At 52.1% G+C, this 24,040-nt stretch overlaps 1 protein-coding gene across 15 annotated transcripts in view; it reads left to right on the plus strand.

The window, feature by feature from the left end:
* Positions 1-24,040, plus strand: part of PLEKHA6 (pleckstrin homology domain containing A6) — a 139,081-nt gene that overhangs the window by 108,497 nt on the left and 6,544 nt on the right. For 8 of the 15 annotated variants that reach the window (XM_075122054.1, XM_075122055.1, XM_075122056.1 and 5 more), the window contains 15 exons: positions 888-968; positions 3,679-3,747; positions 5,198-5,278; positions 5,980-6,129; positions 7,660-7,755; positions 9,965-10,076; positions 10,764-10,903; positions 11,911-12,060; positions 15,825-15,954; positions 17,174-17,283; positions 18,112-18,294; positions 19,088-19,252; positions 19,762-19,895; positions 20,331-20,473; positions 22,392-22,515. In XM_075122054.1, the coding sequence (XP_074978155.1) occupies positions 888-968; positions 3,679-3,747; positions 5,198-5,278; positions 5,980-6,129; positions 7,660-7,755; positions 9,965-10,076; positions 10,764-10,903; positions 11,911-12,060; positions 15,825-15,954; positions 17,174-17,283; positions 18,112-18,294; positions 19,088-19,252; positions 19,762-19,895; positions 20,331-20,473; positions 22,392-22,507 (1,860 nt within the window). In that variant the 3' untranslated portion in view covers positions 22,508-22,515. The remainder of the gene's footprint in view (positions 1-887; positions 969-3,678; positions 3,748-5,197; positions 5,279-5,979; positions 6,130-7,659; positions 7,756-9,964; positions 10,077-10,763; positions 10,904-11,910; positions 12,061-15,824; positions 15,955-17,173; positions 17,284-18,111; positions 18,295-19,087; positions 19,253-19,761; positions 19,896-20,330; positions 20,474-22,391; positions 22,516-24,040) is intronic. The other 7 variants (XM_075122057.1, XM_048826300.2, XM_075122058.1 and 4 more) reach the window with 4 other exon arrangements.

A 24,040-nucleotide genomic window follows, 5' to 3' on the forward strand; every position in this document is an offset into this window, starting at 1 on the left:
TCACGTGCCTTGGAACCCTGTGCAGCCTCTCCAGCACTGCAATAATACTGTCGCAGTAGCGTAGATGTTAATGGAAACAAAGCAACCGATCCTGATCTTTGGAACTAGAGCCATGGGCTGCTGTGAGGTCAGACCCTGCTCCCGAGTTCCGATGTAACTCTTCTCTGGGTGCATTCAGCTCAGCAGTGAAAGGAGAACTCTGGTTCCTTCCTTAGCTCAAGGTTCTTGGAGAGAAAGTCCCTGGGCTCCCCCTCTGTTGAGGACCTTGGGGAGTCAGTCTTCTCACGGTGCAAGGAATAGCTGCAGACCATGAAGTCTTGTGCAGCCATGGGGGGCATGAGGTTCACAGCATGGGGAAGGAAGTACGCCTGCAGCCTCCTGTCTTTGTAGAGCAGAACCGCTGCTTCTCATCACTTTGTGAGAGCAAGGGAATTTTAGTGACCCTGCGGGACACATGCCCTTTGGTCTATCCCCCAGGACTGTGGCTGGTGCCAGGCTTGCCCCTCTGTGGACAGTAGGGTGGCCTTCCAGACCAGCTCACTTCTGACCCATGAAGGTTTTCGCCGTGTCTCCAGAGCTTTGACAGGTGGCCAGGCAGGGAGCCAAGCTGACTTCATAGAAACTGGGCAGCAATGCCCCAGATGTGCCAACCCTGCATGGGGCTGAGCACCTCCTGTGAGGTCCTGTTTGATCCCGGCCCCTGTCGGCTTCCAGCAGAATTGGTGGCACTCAGCACCTTGCAGCACAAGGCCTGAAGAGCCCTGTCCAAAGCCTCCCTAACCGACGCCGAAGATCACCCCGTACTATGTCATGACCGTTAATGCTGGAACCGAGGGAGAATCCATGTGTCTTCTGACGTCTGAAATTTCCTTCCTTGTCTGTCACAGATGAGTGAGAGCGAAACTTTGATCAGTATGGTGAACAGAATGGTGGAGAACTCCTCCCCTAGGGCCCAGCTGTACATGCAAGTAAGACACCACAGCAGCTCTGCCATCGATAGTGCCATTCCAGCTGCTTTTGCATGGCAGACCCATCGTCCAGCTTCCTCCCACACACGCAGTTCATTCGGGAATGCGCCACCCCCATCTCAGCTCATTGCAATGCCACACCCGCCTGCGATGGCTCCATCACAAGCTTTGCTGGGACATCCATAAGCCATTCCAAAACCTACCGTCTGAAGGGACATAGGAAGTCCTGAGTTCTAATCCCCCTCTCCCATCAACTCCCTGGGCAGCCTCGGGAGAGACACTTACCCTCTCTCTGCCTTGCAGCTCCCATCTGTGAAATGAAGGTGATAAATACTTTACGTGTCTATGAGAATTAATTAGTTAAAGACCCCACCACCACTGGGTATCAGCAGCTTTAGACTTTGGGGCAGGCACTGTCTTTTTGTTCTCTTTGTACAGCGCCTAGCGCAGTGGAGTCCTGGGCCATGATTGGGGCTCCGGTGCACAACAGTAAGACAAATAATAATAACCCAGGGTCTTCATCTCCAAAGCACAATCCTCTGTCCTTTGAGCTGCAAGAGCAATCCCATTAGCTGGGAGCAGAAATAGGCTTTTATCTTTTCTGAGCCACCAGAGGAGGGATGTGACACACACAGCAAGCATGTTACTTCTGCACAGTGCTTTATATACAGAAAGTACATATCAGAACTAAGTAGTATTATTCTTTCCTCCTGTAATTCCAAACTGCAAACACACGCCAACCAGGGCCCATTCATAAAAGTCAAGCTTAGCGTCACCCATTCATGTTTTCAAAGTCTCATTCCTAGATCTGCCATCTGTGTTAACCGAACTCACTTTTGCTGAATGTTTCCGATGTATATTTTCCAGACGTTTGTACAGAACACAGTGGGCCGTAGATGGACATAGCAGTGGTCAGGCAGGACCTTAGGCAGGGCGTTGGTCAATGTACGTAGAGCCAGCTCTGCCTTCTTGTACTGGACCCCAGGGCTGTTCTGTTCAGTGTAACCTCCTGGTTGTCTCGCTAGGTGGGTTGTTGGGCATGTTGGGCTGTATCGCACTGAGGAAGGGATAGCTATGGATGGAAAAGTGAAGAAGTTTGTACCCGGTGTGTAAATGGAACATGCCCCCGGCTGGGACGGATGGTGCAGTCATGGAGGATTGAATACAAGCCTGGAACGCAAAAGAAGTCTCTCACTGGCTCTCCTGTCCTGCTCTGAGACAGCAGGGTCCCTTGGGCCAAATCCTGCAGCATGCTGAGCTCAGCATAGGGTCAGGACCTATTTGCAGCTGTGGGTTGTCATGGTGGTCTCTTGCCGTATCACAGTAATAATCCCATGCTCTTATTGTAGACCTTTCACCTCTTAGACACTGATTTGAGGTCTCCGTGCATCCTGTGCGTCGCCCTGGGGAATCACCATTACTCTAGTTTTCCAAGGGAAGGAAAAGTTCTTTAGAGTAAATGTTTTCAGACGTGCCCACTGACTTTGGTGCCCCACTTGAGACACCGTAGGCCAGCGTTTCAGAGGTGCTGGCACCCACCAATCAGTTGAAGTCAGTGGAAATGGTGGGTGCTCAGCACCTTGTGCAAATCAGGCCCATAATGTCTCTAGTTGGACACCCAAAGCTTGAGGCACCCAAAATGAGTGGCCGTTTTTGAAAATGTTGTGCCTTTAGCTCTCTGCCTTAGTTTTCCCATCTGTAAAATGGTTGGAGTAAAAAGTTGGGGAGCTAAAATAGAAAGACCCCAAATAAAGAGCCTAACACCAGCATCTCACTGAAAGTAAGCCCTCAGTGGGGAATGTCGGTGCAGTGTCCCCTAGTGACTGCAGCAGCTGTTTCTTTTGGTCTGCTGTTGGTCGCTACCCCTTAGCCCACCACTCCGGTGACGATCAGCTTGTCTCAGCCTGCCATGAAAGGGGCACTCTGGGACCTTATTCAGCTATTTCTTCTTGCCTCTTGTAAGCTACATGCTGAGTCTTTAGCTCCTCCTAAGCACACGTGCACCCCAGCACCCTCCTATGTTACAAGGGCAGGCAAGGCCCGGCCTTTCTTTAGAGCTCTCGCATTTTGAGGAGCCCCCGCTCATCTAGAACAGCTTCGTTCTGAGAAACTGAGGCACATTGTGAAAGCAGTTTCGTGCACGATGGCACCCACAAAGGCACCACACCGATTTGCACACCAAGCTCCTCTGGCTGTGAATGGAAACGGGGTAACTGCACGTGCAGGTGGCTAATTACCATTGTTCACAAGGCCGCGTCTAACCTGTTTACAAATCCAGGCCCCAGATGTGGTTAAATATTGGAAATCCTTTGCTGAAGTGGCTGGGAAAGGAGCATTTGCTTGGCAGTTCTCTCTTGGTTTGTACATGGAAGTGCGTGCTTTCTTGGCTTCTCCAGGACTAACTGTATACTGAGGAGGCATTTCTAAGTCACCATCAGAGCCCATCACTGGCCTGACTCTGGGGAACTGGGTCATCCTTCTAATCACTGAAGGCCAATGCACTGCACGTGCATGCCCTTCACCCCTCATCATTGCACACCGTGCTAAGTGTTGTGGGGAAAGAGGACTCGATCGGTAGGGAAAGGGGGATGGTTGGGCTGGAAACCTTTCTCACCAAGGGCTCCAACAGCCACCGCAGCTCTCCCAAGAGGCTTGTCGTGATGTGCTCCCCGCAGGAGGGAGCAGCAGTGACTGGTTCCTGTTGTTGCAGGTGTCTCCCTTCCCAGAGGCCTACAGAGAGACTCTGCACGCCTACAAGATAAGCGAGCAAGACACTGATGTAAGAGCCACGCTCTCTGCTTGCTTTTCCGCCCTGCCCCCCAGCTGTCACCCACCCATCCTCCGCCCCGCAGCAGCTATGCCTTCCCCTGCCTCTTTCTGTGAGGCTATTTATCATTGGACGAACATCCTCTCTCAGAGCAGAGCTAGAAAGACGCGGGCACGATCAGTATCATTTCTGTCGCTCACTCGTGTTGCTTGCTTGTCCTCTCTAGTTCTCAGCTTCCTTTCCACTGCCTCCCTCCCTCCTGCTGTGCGTGTATCGCTCGTGCTGTGTAATTGTGTGTGCTTCCTGTCTGCTGGGCTTGTGTGTTACCTACGTGGGTATTTGCGTAGTAAATGTCCCCTGGAAGATGGCAGGTTGCTGCAGGTCCCCACTGTGCAGATCCCAAAGGGATTTCCCCTGTACCCTGCCCACCTGTGACACAATGACGTGGTAAATAGACAGTGGCCCCTCTAGTTGCTAGAGGGGTCTTGCCCTATATCTGTGGCCTGATAAGTCACCTTGGAAATGAAACTCAGTTCCTAGGAAACCCAGTGGATCCTACTGACTTCTCATTTTCTGTGCTGCCAAGTGTGACTGACCCATCTGCTTCTGAGCTGGGGAAAAGGGGAAGAGGCCCACTGAATGAAGACTAGAAATGAGATACTGTAGAGTCTCTGGGCTATAAGCTAGCGTCATAGAAGATGTATCAGGTGCTAAACTGCTGTCAGGTGGACTGGGTGCCAAATCCTCTTCCCAATCAAATCACTGGGAGCCACTGACCTGAGTGGGATCAGAGTTTGGATCTGTGCCCTGCCCAGGTGAAGATACAGACTCGCTGATCGACCATAATGAGCCTTCTCCATCCTTAACTGTGCACCATGGCGCAATGGCAGAACAGACCCTATCTCCTCTCTCCTGTCAATTATCCACAGCTGGCTTGGCATCAGGGCTCTGAGGCCCATGGTAAAAGCCAAGGAAGGGCTTCCACGCTGAAGGGCTCCAGGGGAATGGGGCTGGGAAGAGGTGCAATCCCCATCCCTGTGCGGCTCAGCACTCCCCGTTGTGGTGGACTCCCCGCAGTCGGGCCTCAGACGGGTGGTACATTGGCCGATCAATAATCAGAGGTGCAGAGGTCATACAGCACCCTGGGGCGTGGGGAGATGCGTGGAGTGGGGGAGACCCAACCTTCTAACCTGCCCTGAACTGCCTTAGTTTCCAGCTGATCAAATGCTATTAAAATACCCAGGCCTCTCCCTTGTTTGCCCAAAGTGATCTCAAGACAGGAATGGGGAAGCTTCACACATACCAGGCAGCATTGCAACCCAGAGCCTGGAAGTGGTTGTTACTGGCTAGGCCAGCTTCGTGCCTGATCTGATGTCCCCATGCACCTTTACACCTTGGACCCCAGTGGCCCTTGCTCTTCATTCTCCCCACCTTCCCCTTTTCTTTCCTTGCCCGAGGACAGAAGCTACTGGGAAAACTGTGTGAGCAAAACAAGGTGGTGAGGGAGCAGGACAGGCTGGTGCAGCAGCTCCGAGCAGAGAAGGTAAGCGGCTGAGGAAGGGGACTGGAGCAGGCTGGTTCCTACCACCGTGGGGGCACCCAGGTGCTGGGGCTAGCCGTGTCTTCTGTTGGTGAACACTTCACCAGTAGCAGGGTTGTAGCTGTTTGCAGGGATCCCTACGCCATCCCCCATGGTGGGTGGATGAAGCATGCACAGGCCTCCCGCCAGGGTGGGTATTTCTGCCCGGGCAGTTACACAGTGCTAGCAGCTTTCAGTTCTCACTTGGCCCCCATCACGGTAGTGACAGAGTGCCTCATATGGTAATTACGGTCCACTCCTGACACCACCTGGCAAGAGGGCAAGTGTTCTGCCCACGTTGCAGACAGGGAATGGAGGCACAGAGGGGCCAAGTGACTTGCCTGAGGTCACAGGGAGACTGGGGCAGGGCTGGGAAATGAACCCAGATCTCCTGAGTCCCAGGCCAGTGCCTTAACCCTGTGATGACCAACCTCCCTGCTTGCAGGGCTGGGCATTGCTGGCTGCCTGCAGCCCCATCCCCAGGTCAGCCAGATATGCTTACCCGCTGGCATTGATCAAGACGGGAGCATGGTTACCCACAGACCATTCTGCTGCAAATTGGCCCTTTCAGATGCCAACCTCCGGGCTTGCCAACGCCGAGTGCTTTGCGCGTTCGAGGGGAGGGAGATGATGAGGGTTTAATTACCATCTTTCCCTACCATTAGGAGAGTCTTGAGAGCGCCCTGATGGGGACCCACCAAGAGCTGGAGATGTTTGGGAGCCAGCCAGCCTACCCTGAGAAGCTGCTGCACAAGAAGGAATCCCTCCAGAACCAGCTGATCAACATCCGGGTGGAGCTGTCCCAGGCCAGCACGGTAACTGACTCTCCTCTACCTGCCAGTCCATGAGACTGCTGGGGTCCCCTCCTCCTTCTGGGGGTGTCATGGGGACCCAAACTGGCCCAGTGCTTCAATTTCCCCTGTGCCCTGCCTGAAAGTGAAAAAATGACATGGTAAGGGCCAGTGGTCCTCAAGTCACTAGAGAGGCCTTGCACTATATCAATGGGTTGGATGGGGCGCTACACGCTTGGGTACTTCTTAACTTTGGAGAGGATGGGATGCAGGAAGAGGCCCATGTTCCCTGGGCCGCAAAGTGCCGTGCAATTTTAACTCACGCAGTGCCATGCACCCCCACTGTTCTGCTTCTGAGGGGAGCAGCTGCCCCGGCATAGATCCTGGTGTCTGCATGCTGCCCACTTGGCAGGGCAGCAAGCATGGACCTTGCTGGTGCTGGAGGGGGGAATGTCTCTACCACCTCAGCCTGGGGGGATAAATCTCTTCTCCGCTTTCCTCTCCTTTGTCTGTGCATCACCCCCTTCTCTTTTTCTTTCATTAAAAAAAGGGGGGGGGGGAATCCCATCATCCCACTGGGAACTGAGACGAGCCAAAGCATCTCGTACAGGGACAAAAACTATTAACCCCTCCAGCGCCGAGTTGGGGTGCATGCCAGGGAGCAATATTTTGGGTTCCCACTTGCAGTTTGCATTCCTTGCTTTTCTGCACTCCTGTTTTGCCTTCCAACCCCTGATCCCTAATGATGCAATACAGTCATCACTTGCTTCCCTTTGCTTCCAGCACCGGTCCTGCCAGCTCCCAAGTAACTGCAGATAAGAGATGGCCACAATTCCCTGTCTACCCAGGGGGTCATTCTGTACAGATGACACCTGTCATTACATCCTGCCTAATCCACTATTGCCACCATCTCTCCATAGATCACCTCCCCCACTGTCTGCTGTTCCCTGTGAACAAATCCCCCAAACCATTTTCTGTTGCCTTCCCCTGATATGCCCCCTGGCTCAATGCCATTCACAGCCAGGCCTGGTATTTCCAACAGACAGCTAAAACAAAGGATGCCTTTCCCTAGGTGAAAAGAAAAGGAGTACGTGTGGCACCTTAGAGACTAACCAATTTATTTGAGCATGAGCTTTCACGAAAGCTCATGCTCAAATAAATTGGTTAGTCTCTAAGGTGCCACACGTACTCCTTTTCTTTTTGCGAATACAGACTAACACGGCTGTTCCTCTGAAACCTTTCCCTAGGTGGAAATGTCCGAAGAGTCAGCTTGTCCCTGGAGAATGAGTTGAGCATCCGCTCGCAGAGGGTATGGGCTATGGCCTTGCTGACCGTATCCTAGCCCCATACTCAGCCCCGTGCTACTACACGCATGCCAGGGCCCACCCGCTGCCCAAGTGCCTCTTTCTCCAAGGTGGGGATCCCCCTCTTAGCAGCCCATCCTGGCTCTGGCAGGCTGGTGAGGGTTGTGTGCTGGCATATATTCCCTGTGCCCGCCATGGACACAGACAGACTAATTGATTTTCTGATGGAAATGTTTGGAAATTCCTACAGGCCTTGGCCAACAGCACCATAGAGTATGAGAACTTGGAGGGCGAGGTGTCAGCCCTGCACGATGACCTGTGGGAACAGCTGAACTTGGATATCCAGGTGAGAGAATGGGACCGTGCCCTTTCAGGCCAGTGCTAGTGAATCCAAGCAGCCTGGGATCTGGCGGGGTACATGGAAATGGAGATCTCAGCCATTCTGGGCAGCTAGACCAGTTCACTGGGGCCTGATTCTGCTCTGATGTAAATCAGAAGTAACTCCATTGAGGTCAGTAGAGTTCTCCTCTGTAAAACTGGTGTAAATAAGAGTAAATTCTAGCCCTAAGAGCCCATCACTTGGAGTTCTTTGGGTTTAAGTCACAACTTCAGGACCTGCTTTTCAGAAACCTTCATGTGCAAAAACAAGCACGTGTTTTTGTGTGCACAATTATCATGACTGTGCCATGCTATTTGTGCAGTAAATGGCCAGTTAGATGCACAAGTGGTCGTGCAATTACTGGGATTACATGTACAAGCTCAGTAACTGCCTGTGCAAATTAGGAACGCAAATCTGCGTGGAGTTTACGCACAGTCATTTGCACACATGGTTCTGAAAATAGAGTCAAGTTCTCATAAATCCAGAGTAATTCCATTGAATTCAATACTCATTACTCCATAATCACACTATGTAACATTGAGCAGAATTTGACCCCTAAAAATGACTTGGGATTGAATAATGACATGGGGATAGAAATTCAACAGGATCTGCCCAAAGCAGGGTCAAAGTACACCCCATCCAAAGCTATCTTTCTAAAGCCAGCCCAGTAACCTTCCTTCCTTCTGCTTGAACCATGTCAGTCATCCTAGACTAAACCCTGCTCCTTTGAAAACTAAACTCGACTGGGATATAATCCTAGCTCAGCCTCTTCAAGCTTCGCCTTTACCTCTATATTAAGCAAGCTCTGCCTTTGTGGGTAATTACTCACTCTTCCGTTCCAATAACGTATTTATTGGGGTCTGTCTGCTTCAGAGATGGAGCCAAGGTAAACTGGGCATTAACGTCCCTCACTCTAAGGTAGCAGTTGCTGTGATATAACACTTAAACAGAGCGCCATGCCAATATTACCCAGCCCGTCTTCGCAGCTGCCCTGCTGGGTAAGCAGTGTTATCCCCATGTGGCCGAGGGGGAAGGCAAGGCACAGCAAAAACGCGACTCGCTTAAGACCACTGAGCCAGTCAGTGGCAGAGCTGGGATTACAGCACAGGAGTTCTAAGTGCCCCAGGACTCACGCCACTAGATGGCACTTACCCTCTGCTGTTCTGTAACGAAGCTCTCGTTAATACGCTGCTCTTGGGAAAGGCCCAGGGTTACCAGGAGGGATGAATTCACAGGATAATTATGTCACCTGCTGCTATAGAAATGCCCTGGCAGCAGCATGGCGGAATCTTTGCAAGATAAACATTGAGGTGGGGATTGAGGTGCCTAACTCCCATTGATTTCAGTGGGAGACCTTTGTGGATCCCACCCTAGCTGTTCATTTTCCGAGCAGGTGACTGATTCTGAGGCAGCGTTCTAATGCAGGCCCCCTTTGTCTGTGACACCAGACGGTGGGAGGGAGAGGTCGGTAGTCCTGGTCTGCCTTGCCAGTGCCCTGGTGAACGAGCCTATTGTGTGCTCCAGTCATGCTGGGGCCAGCTTCCCCTGCAAAGCCCCTCATTATTCAGTCCTTGCTCATGCCACCTTCCAGTGACTCCTGGGGCCAAATCCCTGCAGGTCCCGCTCCGTGCTCAGACACCCCCCTCAGTGATGGCACTGGGAGCTCCCTCGGAGTGAACTCAGAGTGAAGGCCCCACGGGTTGGTGCTACGGTATTAGTGGGCGGGAGGAGGTGCTGGGTATTTTTACTGTCGGGCGATGAGCACAGGGACACAGGGTCAGCCAGGCCTGGCCTGCATCCAACACTTAAGTCGCCTAGCTACTTTGCTCAGGGGGTGTAAAAATTCACACCCCTGAAAGAGGTTGTCAAGCCAACCTAAGCCCCAGTATAGACAACAGTAGGTGGACGGACAAATTCCCCCTGCTACAGCTTCTCGGCGGGGTAGATTAACTACGGCGACAGGAAAACCTCTTCCATTGCTGTAGCAAGCACCCACAGTACAGTGGCACAGCTGCAGCTCCGTAGCTAGGCAGCTGTTGTGGCTGTCACATAGACCTCGCCTCGGAGGGCAGGTTAGCTGGGCCGTGCCACGCCCCTGTGGCTCGGGGTGGCTGGCTGCGAAGTGCGGCGTGGCACCTGCCAGCTGCTCTGACTCGCCGCACCTCGGCCCTTCCAGAACGAAATGCTCAACCGGCAAATCCAGAAGGAGATCTGGCGCATCCAGGACGTGATGGAGGGGCTGAGGAAGAACAACCCCTCCCGGGGCACGGACACTGCCAAACACAGAGGTGAGCGCTGACTCCTCCCTACCCGGCATGGGCCTGCCACTCCCTCCCTTTCCCCGGCCGCAGAGCTAGAGGCCGCTGGCTGCCCGGGTGTCTCAATGCACCTGTCGTCCTCCCTGTTGACACAGTCACACTGCTTTGTATTGGCTCAGAATGCCACATGCACCTGGCGCTCGGCGGCATTCCAGGCCCACTCCCGGCTCTGCCATCACGTCGCTGTCCTGTGGCTGCAGCCCGCAGAGGGCAGGAGCCCTAAGGCTAATGGAGAATCTGACAGCAAGGGCTCTGTGAGGTTTTTTTTTTTGGAGCAAAAGGATGTGGGTTGCAGCCCCAGTGCCGCATTAAACGCAGTCCCGCTGGTGGCCATGGTATCTGGCAGGGTCCCTATGGCAGGTACCTGTAGTTTCTGTACATCACACACCTCTCTAGACATCCCTGCCAGTTCTCTGGAGGTCCTTCCGCTGCTTCTGCCTGAAGGTGTCTGCTGCTTGCTCTTGATAAGTCCAGGAGAGAGAGAAGACCGTGCAACGACCACCCTGGGCACATTGGCCTCTGGCCTGGCGTTGAATGCAGCTCAGAAGCCCCGGGCCCTGGTTCATTGGCCCCTTCCCTGCTGTGCCATCCCCCCCTTGCTCAGTGTGAATGAGCTGCACGCTCACTTCCGCTCTCTCCTCTCTTGTTTCTCCACAGTGGCCGCTGGCCCCTCGGGAACCTACAGCTCCAACAGCCCCGCTAGCCCCTTGAGCTCAGCCAGCCTCACTAGCCCACTGAGCCCTTTCTCCCTTGTGTCAGGCTCACAGGGGTCGCCCACCAAGCAAGGGGCAAGCGAGGTGAGTGGAGCCGCTGTTGCGTGGGGCTAGAATAGTAGCCCTGGGCAGGAAGTGTCTATGGCTTTTCTCCTCTTGAGATTCTCTTTGCACCAGCAGGTGGCAGTCCCGGCTTTCTCATCCGACGGCCCGGGAGAACGGCGTGAACTGTGGGTTCTAACTAGAGCTGGGATCAGGCTGCACAAGTCAGGGTCAAAGTGAAGGTGGATTTGGACCTGGGGCTTTGGTTTGGCCCATTGGGAAGATTGGGGGAGGGTGGGACATGCACATTTTGGGTGCAGACTTGGGTTCGGATGCTCTGAAGTCCTGGGGCGTGGAGAACCAGGGTTTTAGTTCAGCCCATTGTGCTCTACTCTCCTAGTTTGGGTTTGAGTCTGGCTTTCGTTGGAGCCCATCAGACAAAACCACAACCGTGCCTAGATGCCACGGTGTTGGGCACGTTGGACATTTTCTAGGTAGAGAGGGAGAAACTCAAACCTAAGCCAGAGAGTTATGCTCTGCTCTGTGGTTCGGCTTGTTTTCTGGGGCTTCTCATTTGCTGCTGTCTGCCCAGCTGGTACCAAAGATTCACTGTGAAGCTGAACCAAAGGGCAAGCGCCCAGCCTCAGAAAACGGGAAGAATGGCCAGGGCGGGGTAAGTGGACCTACTTGTCCTTTCTCCTGGGGGCGCATTCACAGCAGCAGGTGGGGTTACTCTGCCAGGCTCCCATTGGCATAAACACATGACATCCAGGTAAGTGGCCCCTCTGTTGAGAGCTGTGACATAGCAGGGGGTGCTGGATGTGTGGGTCTGGGCCCTAGGCTAATGGGGCGAGTTGGAATTGCTGGGTCCCAGAGCGAGTGCTCAGCCTGGATGGGGAGGGACCAGCGGTACTGTCTGGGCTCCAGCTGCCCTCGCCCTGGGCTCAGTGCCTTTGTTTGTCTCAGTCTCTTGCTAACTGTCTTTTCCTTCCTATTCTCTCAGTTTTTCTGCTGTTGCGCCTAACACTCTGGCTTCCTCTCTGCCCCAGGAACCAGGCCCGCCTCGACCTCCCCTGCCCAAATCGTATGTCCCTCTGGAGTCTCCTCCAACTGTTCCTCCACTCCCTAGCGAGAGCCGCTTCTGGCCGTACCCTAACTCCCCTTCCTGGCAGCAAAGCAGCGAGGCGAAGAGGGGACAGGTATCCAAGCGCCTCCAGAGCGGACCTCGGCATCCAGCAGCACACAGTATCCCCATCCCCCACTGGGAACGGAAGCCAGCTAAGGGGAGAGCCACGGGGATAGCTGGGAGGGGGCAAAGCAGAGCTGACCCTCTCCCTACAGCAGCAAACGCTGGAGAGGTATGGGGAGCAAGCTGCCCCAGGGAACAGACAGGCAGGGGCTTAGCTCCGTGACTGCCCTCGGCCAAGCTGGAGAAGCATGGCACACTCCGGGCATCCAGACCCCCAGCACGGGCAGGGGCTTTCCCAGGGTCAGAGGCCATGCTTGAGCCCTCTCTGCAGCCAGGCCCTGTCAAACAGGAAATACTTGTATTGAATTCTAGATTTATGCAGGCATTTTAAGGTGGGCACTGTAACCAGAATCCCTCCCCCTTTGGGGAACTTAGTGAGCTCTGTCCCCTTAATGGCTTATTGGCAGGCAGCATTGTCTAAAGAATAGGGCACTGGCCTGGACCCAGGATCTATTCCCAGCTGTGCAACTGACCATGAGCAAATCACTGCCTTACTCTGTGCCTCGGTTTCCCCATATGCCCAACAGGGGTAATGATGCCCTCCTTTGAGATCAATGCTTAGTGACACTCGCCATGCAAGAGCAGACTATTCTTACTGTCCAGGGAAATCAATGGTCCATAAAACTTTGCCCAGAGAGGGCACTCAAGCCTGTTTCTGGTAAGGCCGTTAAGCTAAACTGCTGCTGGATCCATTTGAACTGAGGTGACTGATGCTCCAAGGCAAATGCTCTGAAACACCCTTAAAGCCAGTCTCGTCTCAGTGTGGAAAAGGGGATACTATGCCAGTCACTAGGATGCTGTAAAAGCCTGGGTGCAGGGATGCAACCATTATGAGCCCACCACACAGCGGGATAGAGGGAGAATTCCAGGGCCTCTTGCTGGCCTCACTGTGATTCTTGCTTGGTCCAGTGTAACACCATTGATGTGAGTAGCCAATTTATTTCTGACTGACACCAGTAGGAGAGGAGACTCAAATGTGCAGCGTCACATGCTGAGCAGCCTGGTTCCTGTTTGCTTTTCTCTTCCATTCTCCCTCTGGCTTTCTTTACTCCAGCCTGGATAATTGCACTTCCAGTTGTCATCTGCAAACAAGCACTCGGCTGTAGCGAACTAATTGTACAGGGCCTGATTCTGATCTCACGCCAGCATAACTGCATTAAGTTCGGGTGCGTTACTCCTGATTTATACCCACGTGTAAAATTCAAAATACTCACTCGCACAAAAAAAGCACAAGCATTCATGCAGCCAAGTGATCTCACATGTGCGAAAGGCATGCTAGTGTGTGTGGATGGATACTTGGGCATGCAGTACAATGCACATGCACCATCAAGTAACAGCATGAACGAGCTAGTTAATTGTGAGTGCAGATAGGTGATTTGTGCATACAGAGGTTGCATGTATAAATGCAAACAGGCAGGAAGACAACTTTTTGCACATGCAGACTTGACCCGCATGCAGCTGCACATGTAAAATAGGTGGCTATGCGTGCAAACAGCTATCTGAGCTTGCAGTCAGCTGTTGAAAACATGCAAACAGTTCCCTGGTTGCATGTGCAGTCTCTTTTTTGGGAAGGGTGCAGTTTACCCAAGGCAAAGTTATTTGAGAATTTGCCTTGCCATGGAAATATTGGGCAGGAATATTTACTGGCGTGAGCCCGTTGAAGCCAGGGGATAAATGTGGCCTATTTAATTTTATCACAGGATGTCTTTGCAATATTTAATGTTTCTTGTGGCTTCAGCCTTTTATGTTATGAAAGGGGATTCTTAAATAAGAACCACAGTGGACTGTGGGGGATCCCGGACTCTTGAGTTCTGTCCCCAGCTCTGTCATTGGCTCGCTGTGTATGTTGGGGCCAGTCGTGTCTAACGGGGTAATAATAGAGCTGGCTGGAAAAGATAAGAATATTTTGTACAAATATTTGAAAGGAAACAATGTTTCCATTTCGTTTGAAACTTTTCCTGAAATTTTCTGGAATTTTTTTTTTATTAAAAATTGTTTTGTTTAGTTGGGGGGGATAAATCCCACTTTTTAAACTTTCTCCCTCCCTCCCCCACTGAAGTAAAGAAGGGGGTGGGTTTGTTTTGTTTTTAAAGAAAGAGAGAGGAATTAAGGAATAACCTATTTTTAAACTTTTTTGTTATCCTCCAGTAGAAAAAAAGAGAATTTTTAAAAAAAAATTCCCACCAAAATGAAATTCAATTTTTTTAAATTTTCACTTGGAATTTTTTCCTTGAAATTGTTTTTCTTTTTGGTCAAAATGTTTTATTGAAAAAGGAAAAAGATTTGACCAAAATGAAAATGTTCCAAAAAAAGGTTGTTTCGGTCAAGAAGCCTTTTTCATTTGGGGAGTTTTTTTATGACAATGTTCTGAGATGCGCTCGTTATGAATGCTGGCTGCTCCGAGGCTTAACTGACCCTCATGAAGCCGACTGAGGCCCTTGGAAAGGAGATGAGCTGCAAGGAGGTGCCAAGCTGGGGCTGAGGGTAGGAGGGGATTCAGTGCAAGTGGCTGATGTAATGGTTGCAACCCCCGCTGGCTCATTCTTCCAACCCATCCCATGTCATCTACACCCATGGCCTACCTTGCCCACTCCCCCATTCCTGCTGTATTCATTGACACACTGTAGCAGATCTTGTCCACAGGGAATGTTGTCTGAGCTGAAATGGAAGCAGGAGGAAGATGAACTTGAGCAGGTTCATTGCAGACATTGTGGGAAGGAGGGTAGAGGAATAGACCTACAGAGGAACCCTTCTCCAGGCCCCGGCTGCTCTTCAGGGTGTAGTGGCCAGAACCTGATTTACATGGCTCATCCGTGCAGCCTCCTGTCCCTGCTTTGCAGACTCATGAACTTCAGAGACTGGGGAGCAGGATCCAGAGTTGCTGGCTCGTCCAACCTGAGGAGCCCAAATCACTTGAGCATCTCCCACCTCTAGTTCATGGATCTACACAAACATAAGCTTTTGGTTAACCATCCCTGTGGTTAAGGTGTGGGGCCTGGAGCTCAGCAGCCCAACCCAAATCCCGCTGGAGTTAGTGGGAGCCTTTCCACAGACTTTAACGAGAGTTAGTTCAGGCTGTCTGTCAGCAACCTCGGGCTGATGATCACGGCCCGTGGAAATCAGCGGGAATCTTTCCATTGACTTCAAAGGGTTTTGGGTCAGATCCCAGGAGACTACTTCCACATTCCCAAACCCAAAAGAAAAATAGCAAAGGGTCTGACCACGGGGCAAAGGTGTCTCATATTTCACAAGGTGAGCAAAATGTCCTGCACAAACTAGTTCAGTAACGATCCTGCCGAGAGATGGGGCAAAGCTAGGACAGCATACCCCGATCTACCCATAGCCCCAGCCTTCAACACTTTGGCGAAAGGGGTGTCCCAGACCATGCCTGGTTATGGCTCTGCAGCTCCAAGTCCGGCCTGGATTTTGCCTTTCTCTCTGTCCAGACGATTGGATCTCGTGCTTTGAGCGTGTCTGGGCTGAGGGGCGAAGGGTGTTGATCAAAATGAAAACCTGCCTAAGTGCCTCTCCCGATTGCTATTTCGTTCGTGTGCGTGTGTTTTGGTCTTTTCGGTGTGTGTGTCCTTTGCGTCCGCTGTCCCCCGGCTAATGAGTGGCAGAGGTCTGAAGGCAGGGTGTCTCCCCAGCTGCCCTGCCAACAGCTCCTCCTGAGCAGGTCAGCTGCTCACCAGCGAATCCACTCTCTTTCCGCAGTCCAAGTCCAGCTTTGAGCAGAAGAAGCAAGATGCTCATCGGAGCTCCGCCCCCATCCCACCCACAGAGGCCAGGCTCACGCAGACGAGGCAAGAGCCAGATGCTGAGAAGCAAGCGGCTCTCAACAAAGGTACCTCCCATGGCCTCGCCATCTCAGTGGGGGCAGCAGCTCCTCTGTCACCATAAATAACGTCCAAGAAGGGGAGATCAGGGCTGGAGGCACTGGCCAGCAGAAGCTTTGGGTGGCCCCTGAGGGAGGCTTCATCTCTTGGATTTTGGGTCTGGGGATCTCCTTATCAAAATCCATGGTACCTTATGAGCGCAGAGCACAATTTAAGAGGACGCAGTAAGCTGGGTTCAGAGCTCGCTGGGGCCATCTGCTTGCGCCCAGTGGAGCATGCTACCGAAAGAGAGGGAGTGAGTTGGGAGGAGACTATTACCCTAATATTTCCTCCTGCCCCTCTGGGTAGAGGCTATTACACCTGGGAGAGTCAGGGTCTTGTCACCAGGCCCCCAGGATGCCGAGGTCCCTCTGTATCTGGGGATACTCCTTCAGTGGGGTTAGGAGGCTCTGCGCCTCCATGTCATCTGCTGTCTGGGGGCTCTTTGGTGCATTAACAGATCAGCTCCCCAGCCCTTCCTCTGCATGCTCCATATGAAGCACACAGTATGATTGCATTGATCTAGTAATCCCAGCAGGCAGTTGGAGGATAGGACTCCTGGGTTCTATTTCTGGCTCTGCCACTGACTGGCTATGTTACTTTGGGGGGAGGGATAGCTCAGTGGTTTGAGCATTGGCCTGCTAAACCCAGGGTTATGAGTTCAATCCTTGAGGGGGCCATTTAGGGATCTGGGGCAAAAATTGGGGATTGGTCCTGCTTTGAGCAGGGGGTTGGACTAGATGACCTCCTGAGGTCCCTTCCAACCCTGATATTCTGTGATTCTGGCTCCATGCCTCAGTTTTCCCTCACTGTAAAATGGGGTTAATAATATTCTCTTGGGGTGCTGGGGCTGTGAGACACTCAGGGGAAAGGTATGAGGGATGGGCCATGCATCCTTACGCATTCCCAGTGCCGAGTGGCCCGGTAACACTCCCCGGAGTACACAGTGAGTACGTAGCCACCCCCCACCAGCGGCTGTGGGAGCATATCCTCTGCACCCAGCAAAGATGAGCAGTGTAGAGAGAGGGCAAGGAGCAGTGAACCACCCAGGCAACCTGCAGCTCAGGAGAGCTGTTGCCATGTCCCAAACCAGCATGGGGCCCTGGAGCCACCCTCTGGGCCTGCAGTGCCGTGAGCAGCCAGCTGATTTGGGTTCAAGCATTTATCTTCTCTTCTGCTTCTCCCCAGTTGGTATCGTTCCCCCGAGGACCAAGTCTCCCACCGATGAGGACTTGGCTCCCACTTCAGGCGTGGTCAGGAGGAGCACCAGCAACATGGCCAATGGACTGACCTCCGGGGTATGCTGCGGCTCTCGGCTTTGCATGTCACTGGGGATCCTGGGATGGGGTGCAGGGACCTGAGAGGAAATGGAGGGGATGCAGGGGTGTGGATCAGGGCTGGGGTAGGAGATGGGAGACTGTACAGGGTGTTGGAATGGGCTGTGGGGAGGTGGGACTGGTGCAGAGGTGGAAGAGAGTGGGATAAGATAAAGGAAGCCCATAGGAGGTGTCGGGCTCACAGCCCATTTGCCAGCTTCCCTGGAGCATTCAGGTGAGGGGCACAGGAGCTGTGTTGGCACAAGGAGGTGGCATTTGAAGCTTTTAGCAGGAAATACCACCTGTGGAGAACCCCCTGGCTTCACTAACCGGATTAGCCTCTGCCTGCCCCTGCAAGGCCTGGGAATCCTCCCCCCGGCTATTGACCTTGGTCTGAATGTCTGAGCTCCAATTCAGTGACTGTCTGCACCTCCCTGGCTGCCCCACAGCAGAGCCGAGGCTTCTCCTTGCCACTGTCCCACCCACGGCGCTTCTCTCCTGACCTGCCCTCCCACCTTCACCAGTACGCACCACTCTGCCAGTGCCCTTCAATCCCAACCCACGGCCCCCTGCTAGCCCAGCCCTGCACTCCTCTGCTCCAACTGATGCTCTTCAGTCCAGCCCCCCATGTTCTTCCCACCCTGAGTTTCCCAGGAACAGCTGCTGAGATGCTAATTGTCTAGCATAGAAGCCTTTCCCTTAGACAGCAAGTTGAGAGCAGCACATCTGAACCCACTACTGGGGGACACTAGGGTCCCAACCCATGTTGAGGCCCTTCTGTAACCGTGGGGCTTTTGGGATTCTCCCCAGGAGAGGCCAAAAAGCGCCGTGTTCTCCAATGAGATGAAGGCAAAAATGAGCGTGGAGGAGCAGATCGACCGAATGAAACGCCACCAAAGTGGATCCATGAAGGAAAAAAGGCGGAGTTTGCAGCTCCCGGCCAATCAGCAGCCAGACGCTCCCAGCACGAAGGCACCCGCGTCATACAAAGTGGTACGGTCTTCCCATGTCAGTCGTGAGGTTTGGGGGTGGAATTTGCATTTATGCCACAGGCCTTCCTCAGAATAACATCCCTGAGCTTGTCCAGTCCCCAGGCTCCTCTGGGGTTTCTGGGCCAGCTCCCTTGGCGTGGGTTAGTCCCTGCTGTCTCCCAGAAAGAGGGTTTTCAGATCCGGGACTGCAAGTCCTCCTCAACCGAAAGGCCCTGTTTGGATTTGCCTGGAGGCAGTGTGGTCTAGTGGCCAGAGCACTGAACTGGGACTTGGGACACCTGGTTCTCTTCCCAGCTTTGCCACTGGTCCACTGGGTGGGCGAGTCACTTCCCCTCCCCATGCCTCAGTTTTCCCATCTTTGAATTGGGGCTAACGATACTGTCTTTCTCTGAAAAGCACCTTGAGATGTTCTCATGGAAAGTGCTGCAGAAGAACCAGATGGTACAATTATTACTAAGGCTGGGGCCTGCCATGGGTCAGCAGTCAAATGTTTGGGGGCATGAAGGGCAGAGCCAGTGGGGCCCATGGTGGGGTGTTTGAAGGATGTGAGAGATGGGGATATAGGGAAGTGCTTACCCAGGGAAGGTAGGTGTGGGTGTTGCTCTGAGGCTATGGTGATGGGCACAGATGGACGGACAGAACAAACCCTGGGGTTTCTGGAGGAGTGGGGGAGGAAGAGGAGGGGAAAAGGCCAGCGAGACAGAGCCACCTCTTGCATTTGTGAGCCAGCAGGGGCATGACCCTGCTGGGGGACCGACCTGGCTCTTAGGTGGCAGCTCTGTGGCCCGTTCCAGGTGTGCCGACACCGCAGCATCCACGAGGTGGACATCTCCGACCTAGAGGCAGTGCTACGCACCGAGGACTCCGGCAAAGTCTACGAGACGCCGAGGGAGGAGATCGCCCGGCTACGCAAGATGGAGCTGGAGCCCCAGCACTATGACGTTGACATCAGTAAGGAGGTGAGGCCTGGCCCCACTGGCGCAACACACCTGAGGGATGGCAATGGGGGCAGGTTGCTATGGAGACCGTGTGCATGGTGCGGGGAGACAGCTCCTCCGAGATGACGTGGGCCCAGGGCAGGCGGGAGAAAATGGGGCCTGGGCTGAAGGGACAGGTCCCTCTTGGCGTTCGTGTTGCCCAGGCCCTTACGTCCCATCTCCTGGGCCTGGGGGCTGGAGCAGACACCAGGGCTGGGCACTGGGCAGAGAAGAATGCAGTGTAGGGTGAGTGTCATGTGGGCTCTGGGCCAGGGATGAGTGTTGTGCTGGTTCTGGATTACAGAGAGTTGCTGGAGCAGGAACAGGTGATATACGAGTGCTGGAACAGGCTGGGTGAGCCCTGAAGGAGAGACTGGGTGCTGGAGAAGGGACCGAGGCTGGCTGCGGTGCTCTCCCCTATGCATGCAGTTACAGAATGCTCATGTTGACTTCAGACCCCAGACTTAAAACCTGCCTTTGCCTCCTCCTAGCTCTCTACCCCAGACAAGGTCCTCATTCCGGAGCGGTACATTGAGCTGGAACCGGACACCCCCCTAAGCCCCGAAGAGATGAAGGAGAAGCAGAAGAAAGTGGAAAGGATAAAGACGCTCATTGCCAAATCCAGGTGATGGTACTGTTCTGTGCCCATTTCAGCACCGGCTGGGCCACACCGCCACCTCCTCCATCGTACCCTCTCTCTCGTGCCCGTGTCTGACTTTCCACCCATCCACTACAGCCGCTGTTTGTCTGTCCACCCTCCCTTCGTGCACCTGCAAATCCATTCAGCTATCTGTTCATGGAGCCTCCTGATTCATCTATTTAGTCGCCCACTAACTCATTAAACTCCTCGCCCATCCAGCCACCCAGCTATCTGCCATTCCACTCATGCATTCACCCACCTCCCCTCTACCCATTCATCTCTTCTACCTAATCTTCTACCTGCTCACCCTGTCGTTCTGCCCAGCCATATCCTGCATCCTTGCAAGCATGCCCTGTAGTTCGGGCCGGGCCATCGCTCCAGGGGCACTGGGACAGTAACACCGAACTCTCTCTGCCGCAGCTTGCAGAATGTGGTCCCTCTAAGCGAGGGAGAGGTGGACGTGCCCCAGGATGCAGAAACCCAGCTCCAGGAGCAGGAGAAGAGGATAGAGATATCCTGCACCTTGGCTACAGAAGCCTCCAGGCTGGGCCGCATGCTCTCCGGTAAGGCACTAGGGAGGCGAAGAACTGCAGGTTCATGGTAAAAATATGAGGCACAGGAGATGCCTTGGATGCCTCAGTCAAGGAGGGGCAGATCAAAGCTGGGAGGTACTTATGACATGGACAATTCCTAATCATCATGGATTTATCGGCCTTAAGGGCAGAAGACTGAACTCAGGGTAAAATGAGTGTTGGGGATGACCAGGCAATGCACCTGGCAGCAGCGGGGTGTAGGCAAAAGGCTAGATACAGCGAAAGGGCCTTTAGAAATAAGACAGATAGGTATATAGGCCAAGATCCTCAGCTGGTATAAATTGGGGTAACTCCTATAATTTTGATAGAGCTATGCCAATTTGCGCCAGGTAAGAATCTGGCCCACAGAGACAGATCCACCACTGGGCTATTCCATTTTCCTGTACTGAAATCAGTGGAGTTACACCAGTGTAAAAGTGAATTAGCGCCCTGGCCGATCAATCCTGTCGACTTACCCCGGCAATTCCAGTAATAACCACAGGTGTGACTCTCCTCTCTCACCTGTGTAAATCAGGAATAACGCCACTGAAGTCAGTGAAATGACACACATGTAGGAGCAGACTCGGGCATATTCATACCATGTGCACGCATGTAATGGGCCAAATCCGCAGCTGGGGTAAATAGTGGAGCTCTGACTCTCATTGCTGTCCTTGGTCATGCATAGTACTTCTGTGAACTTCAACGGGCGTCATCATGAACAGACAAGGGCAGAGAATAGAGAGTCAACAGTCTTGTTCTCCTTTCACTTACAGCAGTGAAACTCTAGGGGGCCAGATCCTCCACTGGTGTAAATCACTGAAGTCAAGGAAGCTGTACCACTATACACCAGAGGAGGATCTGGCCTGTTGATGTCAGTGGAGTCACACCAGATTTATACTCTCAGTGCTTTTGGTGGTCTGCACCTGTCCTCCCTGAGCTGACCCATCTTATTTTTGCATTGGCGCTATTCAACCGTGAACCTTTGGGAAGCGGCAAACCCTCAGCTCTTGCCATGGCAGCACACCTGTGCCTGGAGATCCCAGCTTCTGGGCTAGCCAGCTGGTGACTAAGAATCATTCCTCATGTGGCAAAAACCAGCTGGGAAGATGGGACAGCCTCCAATGCACGTGGAGCTGATGAGCGATATTGGATGGAGGGGGTTGTGCGTGGAGAGAGGGAGGATGGCCCAGTGGTGAGGGTAGCGCCGCCCTTCCTGACAGGAATGCTGTGGGGATAATGTGGGGCACTCAGATACTACAGTAATGGGAGCTGTGTATGTCGCTAGACCAGACTAGAATATGGTGTATGTTGGATGGTGCGGCTTGGGTTGGGCATCTCTCTGGAAGGGCCTGTTTCCCAGGATCTTCGATGGAACTGTGGCGTTCTGCAGGGGAACCAGCTGAAGAAAGGGATGCGTCTGGGGGGAAGTCTTATGAAAAAATATAACCCTTTTTCTCTGTCAAAAAATGTCAAAACTACGTTTTTCGCAAAACTTGTCACAAAATTAATCCATCCTTTTCTGGTCAAAAGCTTTGCACTGTCTCGCCCCAGCTCTGGAGTAGACTAGGAAACGCCTGAGCCCTGGTGTGTGCAGTGCATTGTGGGAGGCTGTACTGGCGAGGGGGTGTCATGCTGTGGCCCATGCCCGTCTTCCTGCAGACAGGCACTGCCTCCCATCTTCGCCTTAGTCCATGAGGATCCCAGCATGGAGCTCATGTGTGCGTGCTGGGGGGGAACCATTTGTGTCTCTCTGTTGTTTCTGACCTCGCTTCCCTTCCTTTTTTATATTCCCCTGTCGTCTCTAACCTCTCTGCCTTCCTCTGGAATTTGCTCCATGCTTTGTTTCCTTTCTCCCCTTGCCGGCTGCAGCGCTGTGTTCTTCACGTCCTTTTCCATTTCTTGTTTCCAGCTCAATGTGCCACCCCGAGTCCTCCCACTTCCCCAGCCTCCCCGACTCCACCGACAAACCCCCTCTCGTCTGAGTCATCCCGGGTCGTCGACAGCAGCCATTTTATGCGTGTTTGAGCCATGAAGTAAGCACCTTTTCTATTGTACTTCATCTCATCCTGTGTACATCTCAGCGTCCTGGGGCGATGGGAAGAACCTCATTCAAGAGTCTCCTCTTCCCATCCATTCATACATTGCTTCTCACCAAGCTAACACTCTCCTCTGCCACGTTAGCCCAGTCTCTTCCCATGGAACGAGCACAAGGGGCTTAGAGCTTGAAACACTGAGGGTCCCGGACCTTGTTTCGAGTTCCTGGGTCAGATCCTCCACTAGGATAAACTGGCATAGCTCCACTAAAGTCAATAGAACTGCCCTGCAGGTGGATTGATTTAAATCACAGTGATTTAAAATCAACAAGCCTTGATTTAAATAACCAATTTTAATTTTTGTTTTGCATTTATACTTTTCAGTTATTTACTTATTATAAAGTTGATTCTCATTGGTTGGTACAATTTGGTACTTCTTTTTGCTAACCAGGATGTTACACTATGTCCATACACATTTATTTAAGCAGTTATATTGCTTACCATATGTTTATTCTGAATTGTAGCTTTTTATGGTGTTAGGAAATGGGAATGATGCATTTCTTATGTACTAGATTATGATTAATTTTTACTCATGATTTGTGCCAACCTAATTGGATGAAAATTAGAATTCAATTTAAAAGCCACAAGAAGAACATTTTAAAATGTTTTAATTAGTTAAATAAAAGTACCTTAAATGTGCTGAATACATAAGGAATAAAAGTTGAATAAATCAATTTTAAATGCAAAACATGTTTTGATAAACAAAGGAAGCATCATCTGTAGTTAGTGAATAGCCCTGATTGCTTCTGGTCACCCTGTCCATCATGATTTTAGAATTAGTAGATCTGATCCTCTTACACCTTGTTTTCAGTCACAGCTGGAAGAGGAGAGCAATGTTGCATGTTGTTTCAATTCCTCGTTGATTTCTCGGCTTTGAATGCATAGTCATTGAACTGAAGAAACTGAACTGAAGAAAATACTCTCTGCACCTGGAGAAGAGACTAGTGCTGTCAAAAGCTAGTTTTGCATGTCAGGTTCCAGCTGCTTAGCCGGTGACTTTGACCAGTTCAGTGCTTTGACTTTCTCTAAAACTTCGGCAGTAAACATGCACTGCTTGAATATTATATTTTTTTAAGTAAATTTAAATTATTTGAATCGTCTATAGTAAGTTTAGGCCTGAACGTAGGTTGTCATAATTTCACTTTTAATTTTAAATACATTTATTTTTAAAAAGAATGATGTATTGAATTTAAATTTTTTTAAAATTGATTTAAATTTTAAAAAAGTCCATTTTTGAAATCATTCATTTTTATCCACCGAGCTACACTGCTTTCCACCGGTGGAGGAGCTGGCCCCATCCCTCTTCAGGATCAAGAGTCTTTTCCAGGATTTCTGGGCACAAAGGAAAAGCTAATGGTGTAGCTAAGTTGTACTAAGGGTTCGGTTACTTGGTAGAATGCAGCTGGATGGGAGCATGTGGTTTCTGCCCATTCCAGGACTAAGTGGGTCCTGGCTACGCCAAAGC

This window comes from Caretta caretta, chromosome 21 (assembly GCF_965140235.1).
Source record: "Caretta caretta isolate rCarCar2 chromosome 21, rCarCar1.hap1, whole genome shotgun sequence".
Classification (NCBI taxonomy): Eukaryota; Metazoa; Chordata; order Testudines; family Cheloniidae; genus Caretta; species Caretta caretta.